This window comes from Wasmannia auropunctata, unplaced genomic scaffold (genome assembly GCF_000956235.1).
Source record: "Wasmannia auropunctata unplaced genomic scaffold, wasmannia.A_1.0 LD336026.1, whole genome shotgun sequence".
In the NCBI taxonomy this organism is placed as follows: Eukaryota; Metazoa; Arthropoda; class Insecta; order Hymenoptera; family Formicidae; genus Wasmannia; species Wasmannia auropunctata.
Window position 1 is genome coordinate 3,266,907 of NW_012026864.1, and position 6,000 is coordinate 3,272,906.

General features: G+C 36.0%; 2 protein-coding genes across 16 annotated transcripts in view; one reads left to right on the plus strand and one right to left on the minus strand.

The window, feature by feature from the left end:
• Window positions 1–3,034, plus strand: part of LOC105452880 (tropomyosin) — a 41,698-nt gene extending 38,664 nt beyond the window's left edge. For 13 of the 15 annotated variants that reach the window (XM_011694418.1, XM_011694414.1, XM_011694412.1 and 10 more), the window contains one exon: window positions 105–748. Coding sequence is in view for 7 of the 15 variants with exons in the window: in XM_011694424.1 (XP_011692726.1) it covers window positions 105–184 (80 nt within the window). In the remaining 8 variants the exon portion in view is untranslated. Of the gene's footprint in view, window positions 1–104; window positions 749–1,132 lie in introns of those variants that run through there. The other 2 variants (XM_011694416.1, XM_011694410.1) reach the window with 1 other exon arrangement.
• Window positions 3,035–3,626: 592 nt separating this feature from the next.
• LOC105452881 (LIM and SH3 domain protein Lasp) overlaps window positions 3,627–6,000 on the minus strand; it is a 29,762-nt gene continuing 27,388 nt past the window's right edge. Inside the window, exon 6 of the mRNA XM_011694430.1 lies at window positions 3,627–5,932. Coding sequence (XP_011692732.1) covers window positions 5,753–5,932 — 180 coding nt within the window. The 3' untranslated portion in view covers window positions 3,627–5,752. The remainder of the gene's footprint in view (window positions 5,933–6,000) is intronic.

A 6,000-nucleotide genomic window follows, 5' to 3' on the forward strand; every position in this document is an offset into this window, starting at 1 on the left:
TATCAATGCACCTAATTCATACCGAACGTATCAAAGTACAACCGACCGACAGAAGAGTTGCAGTGACTGTAGCGCGTTCTAACGACGCTGCGTTTTCTTTGCAGACGAGCTCGTCCACGAGAAGGAGAAGTACAAATACATCTGCGACGACCTGGACCTCACCTTCACCGAATTGGTTGGTTAAATCTGGCTGTCGAATGTCCGCGTCCGCCGTCGAATTATTTCGCCGTAATTTATCGACATTTATATACGCACAATTCGATCGCGGTTGAGTCACGGCCGAATTCGACGGCGTATATATATATACTTTCGTTATCGTAACTAAAATCAATGTACTATAAATACGTTCCGCGTTCAATATATCTCTCCTCTGTTCTTTTTTATTTATCAACGACTCAAACAATTCCGGCTTTCGTGCATCGAACAACCGCTCTGAGCCGCGATTACTTATTTAATTATTTATTTCGAAAACGCGCCGCTTAGATCAAAATTCCGAACGCAATTTCTAACGCAGTTCTAATTGCATTACGTTGCTGTGGCAATTGAGCGTGCGGTAAGTAGAGCAAAAAGAAAAGTGCACAGTAAATACATCCGACGTTACCATTAATGAAATATTGAATTCCGGAAATACCTTGAATGATCTTTCGTAAGTAGTTCAATTTTTAAAATTGTCGAAAAATTGTACAAGGCCACTTTTGTCTCTAATACTCCAGAGAATAGGACAAATAAAATATCATATAGAATCTAATGCGCTGTTTTCTTTCATACCTGAAACATATCTCTTCTCCCTTAATCAGGTAAAATAAGAGCTGCGAGATATTTATAAAATATATTCATAAATATTTATCCATATATAGACTTTAATCTTGTATTTTATTTTCTGAAGTGAAAAGCTAGTCATCTCAGGTTTTAGGTAGTAGGACCAATCCAGCTAAGCATAGTTTTCCTTCCTCCTACTTTACAAATGTAATGATTGTCTATTCTCCAAGCATTAACCACTCAGGATTATGTGCTCTTTGTGTGTGTTCTCTCTCTCTTTCTCTTTCCAATTAAAAACACAATATTAAAATGTACAACCGATTAACCATCGTACCGTCCACTAATACCACGTTTCCCTCCCTTCTCGTTGCAGACGTGCTGGTAAACGAGCGCTGTAAATACAAAGCGATCGCCGACGAGATGGATCAGACGTTCGCCGACCTCGCCGGATATTAGCAGGCAGGCTAAAATGCGTACAGCCGGGGGTGTTACATGCGGGGGAAAGAAAAATAAAAAAGCGAAAGAAAGAGAAAAGAAAGACAGTTCGTTCATGCTGCGACAAAACGACACTGCCAGCACGCGGACCCTTCGCCACACGTCGTCTCGTCCGATTACATTAGCATTCTACACGTAACTCGCTAGAGGAGAGTCGAAGAACGAGGATGAGAACGCTGACATTTAGCGTTAACCACGCGCGCGTGGCTTAACCGTTAAGCCGAGATTTTTTTTTCGCTGGCTGAAGGCACCGTTCACGCGTTCTTACAACTCCTTCGAAACCTACGTTTGAGCAGGCTCGTCCAGCGTCTTTTGTAAAAGTTTTTACATAGAAATTGCCTCTCGGGAAGGGAACCCTTTTTCGAACGGCGGTAAGATCGTATAGAGAGATTTGCGCTTCCGAGGAGGCTCTCTCTTTCGGAAGCATAAATATATGCGTACTCTTCCAATACCTGGCACGAAATTCCCGTTCGGTGACAGCGGTGATTTATCCGGGCAGCGTCGGTTCTGTTACCTGCGTGCCTGTATCCCTGCACAGCAAGGTGTCTTATCTTATCCCTCACGTCTAATAAGTTCCATTATTTCTGTACGCGCAAGTCTTGTATTATTCCCCTATAAATTCACGTAGCTTCTTATATCTGTAACGGCATTAGTTGTTAAGGAAACCTCCTTGCAGGATACATTATTTTCGTCTTGCTCAACTCGCACAATTTATGCTGAATATTACCGAAAGTCGCGCTGTTTCAGTAACCAAAAAAAAAAAAAAAAAAAAATACGGAGCCGAAAACGACGTGCGCGCGAAAGTCACGAGATTTTGCCCACGCTCATTCAAAATTAAGAGTCCACATGGCCTTAAAATACAACATCCTAATTCATTGCGACAAATGTGTTCAAGGCACAACATCCATATATAAGCAGGAAACTGAAATAAACTGTACAAATTCTTTCAACGTAATTACACCAATTTAGTACCTATCGAAAACGAGTTTAAGCGAGATAAATCGTAGCTATAATGAATAACGTGAAGCGATCTGCAATACGAATAAACGGCAAATATTTCCTGCTTATAACATTTCTATTTCGTTTAAGAAGCAGCGCCAACATTCATCATTAATCATATAAAATCTTTACATTTGCACATTCCACCGTACGGTTAGACAGTGCGGTCTAATTAGTCAGGCTAACGCTTAAGTTTCTTTCCATTATATATTAAGGAAACACCATGTATCATCCATATTTTCAAGCCACGCTTCTATGTTGTATCATGCGGTATTGTGTCAAAATATTGATGAATTGACTTGCTGAAAAATATCTCGATCGTTTCGGCGGGACGGGGAGATATAGTGTTCATTATAGCATATAAAGTTGCTTCTATGATATATTAGAGAGGTTTGCAAAGCGATCTGGGCTGGATTACGATACGAGAGAAATTGAGTCTAATAAAGAACGATATATTACAAATGCGAGAAATGTACGCTTGAAATGATCGAATTGCGAGGTCGGATCAAGTTCGATACATCCACGGCTCTCGGCAACATACCTTAGCGCTGAAAATTGTACATCTTAGTCTTTTAATCTTTTCCAAATATTATAATTCAACGGTTTGACGATGATCACGCAAGTTACCGGGATTTGACGATGAAATCTTGTGATGGACCAAGCTCAGAGACTTTCAAACATGCACTCGATGCAGCGATCTTGACTATCTTATGTGATAATTTATCATTTTATTGTATTTATATTACTTTCAATAAATATGCATATTTTATATCTCTGCATACTTAAATGTTTTACTTGATTTTGCAATCTCGTTTTGTTAACGGCTGTAATAGCGCGTTTTAGCTTGTTTCACACAGTTAATTCAATTCGCGAGCATCTGTTACATGGCTGAATATTGATTGCTTTACGATAACGTTGAATACCAATGTCAGTGGAATTTGCAATGGCACTTCAAACAGTATTAAATGCTCTACCATCGTCGTGATACTAAAACTTATCGCGTGGTCATATCAGGATAGATGCTCCTTTAATATCTAAAAATATAAACATAGAATATTAGAAAACTATAAGAATAAGAACAATCAATTTGTTAAATTCTGTGAAGAAACAATAATGTTTATCTTAAGGAAAAAACACGTTATACATTAACGAAAGAATCCTTTTTGTGATTATCAAGTTTATGATTAAATGCGAATAAAAATAAATTATATATACTGTGATAAAAAAAACGATATGTGCATTTTTGCGATTCGTTTTTTTTCTTCGAAATAGAAAGTAGAAATTTTTCAGAACGAAGAAAGGAATTTCGTCGATAAGAGAAGACAGAGAAAAGGACGCCGTATTGAGTGTGCAATAATCAATAACGAACCATAGGTTTACATAACATACATATTCATTATTCATGATTTGCTATGATAATATAATATTTGTCTAAACACAACGCTAACATATATTTTCTGTATCTTGCAATATTTAATCCTCTTATCAGCGATCTAATAATTACAAGAGTGCTGTGTTAACATGTTTCCAAAAATATCATTCTCTTCGTTTACAAAAGAGGGATCGAACGACATCGCGTGTAACCCGCGGATAACGAATTACTTAACTTTTACGTGGTTCAGTAATCTGTACAGTTCCATCGGACGTCGCTCCATAATATATAATCTGCCTATTCAGGTAAATATAGGGTGTAGATACATTTCTGAGGAACTAGTTTGATATTTTTAATTTAAAAACGCAATACAAACAAGGCACTTGAGAAGCACCTCCGCGGCGGTAAACATGACGTTCTATCAATTTAAGCACAATTATTACTACACGTTACAAACGCTAGTCGAAAGGTAGAAAGAAACCTATTTTGGAAGATTCAGCTGTCACGTTAGCCAACACGGTTAATACTGCGCTTTTGAAATATGAATTTCACAAAAAGTGCCCGACATCAGAACATAACTAAATTAAATATCAATTAATTTTCGATCAACAATTTTCATGTAACCTCAGAACCGTCGAAATAATACAATAACTTACACCAACAATGTAAATGCAATTTTGGAGAGAAATGCGAAGCATATATGTGGACCATACGAAATAAAACTTAAGAACTATGCAATAAAATATTGGTTAATTAATTTATATTTAAATCGTTAATTAAAAATCAGTAACGGTACCTAACGATAATTTTATTATAAAAAGGAAGGCAAGTGTCAGCATCTTTCGCGTCAACAATATATTTATGTTCCCCATTATTTTAACTTATCTTCAAGAAGGAAGACAGAGGATTTATGTCAATTTTTTTTTTATATCAAATCAAGGTACATTATTGCGGCAAGTAAAAATTTGTTAGCATTTCTTTAAATGTCTTATTTCGATTAACTTGCATGCAGCTTAACATTATAATAAAAAAAAATTCATACCGCTACTCAGCAGTCTATACGTATAAGGCACATTGCATTATTTCTTTTCGAATACAAGAGATTTTGTCCTATATTTTATTACTAGAAACGAAAAAGTTTAGATATTATGACTAAAATATTATTTTGTGAATATCTCCAAAAAAAAAAATTAAAGAAACATTATTACAAAGACAAGGAGAATGTAATATTAGTTATAAATGCAAAATTGATTGAAAATATAAAAACTTGTCTAATTGACACTAATGTGTTGGTCAGAGTTTATATCGAATAACAAGTAACATAAAAAGTTTCGTCTATAAAAATAATCATTAACAGAGAAAAGGCTCGTAAAGAGCCTGTTAATCGAACCAAATTAATTATCTTCTTGATGTTTATATTTTAATTGTATAATTTAAATTATCTAAAAAAAATATATATATATATCGAAACGGAGGAGGCGATAACTGTGGCTATTTTAATTTAATAGCAAAAATAAAATAAAAGTGACGCTTTACAGAAAACTGCATTGCATATGAAAGAGATATATCTTATACTTAATTCTTCTTAATTGTTGGTCAAGGCTTATGTCGCTGCACAAGCTGTCCGAATTTTAATTGTAATCGGCATAATTTATCGCAGTCGTGGTAAAGGTTTGGTCCCATCATGGAATTCTAACATATGAAGCTATGTATTGTCATCTAGAAGACGAGGATTGCTTTTATAAATACGCTTAAAGACGTACTACATACGTACTTTTATCAACATATTTTCGAATACTTTATCCAAACGTACATCATTATGATTAATTGATATCAAGATAAAAGCAGTCGAATTTCAAGATTCTTCATATCAAGATTCTTCATAAAAGTCTTTAGTAGCCAAATATCTGATTATCTGATTTTCTAAGATGACAATTCGCCACTTTAATCAAACAAATTATCTCGGCCGAATAACAAAAATAGAAGCGCTAATCTCGAGTATTGTATCACGTAATTTTGTTTTTCTTTTTTTAACATCGTCTCTTCCTTCAGCAAAGCGCCTTAATTAACGCTCTGATCGACGTAGCGGCAACAATTAGCGAATGGAAGCTCGACCTGAAAAAACATTTAAATCTGCGCCGGTTCGACGTAATTAGCGGGTAGCATGCCGTGTCGTCCCGTACGCTGCACCAGTCCAGTCATCCACCCCTCGTCGACAGCCGTGCAGTTGACAATCAAATCGCCGTCGCAGAAGCTCACCTCGTCGAGATCTTGCGCCTCGTAGTCATACATTGCTCTGTACACTCTCTGCGGGAAAAAAACATCTATAGAAACATTTATATAAAAAAGAACATCTATACATATATATATATATA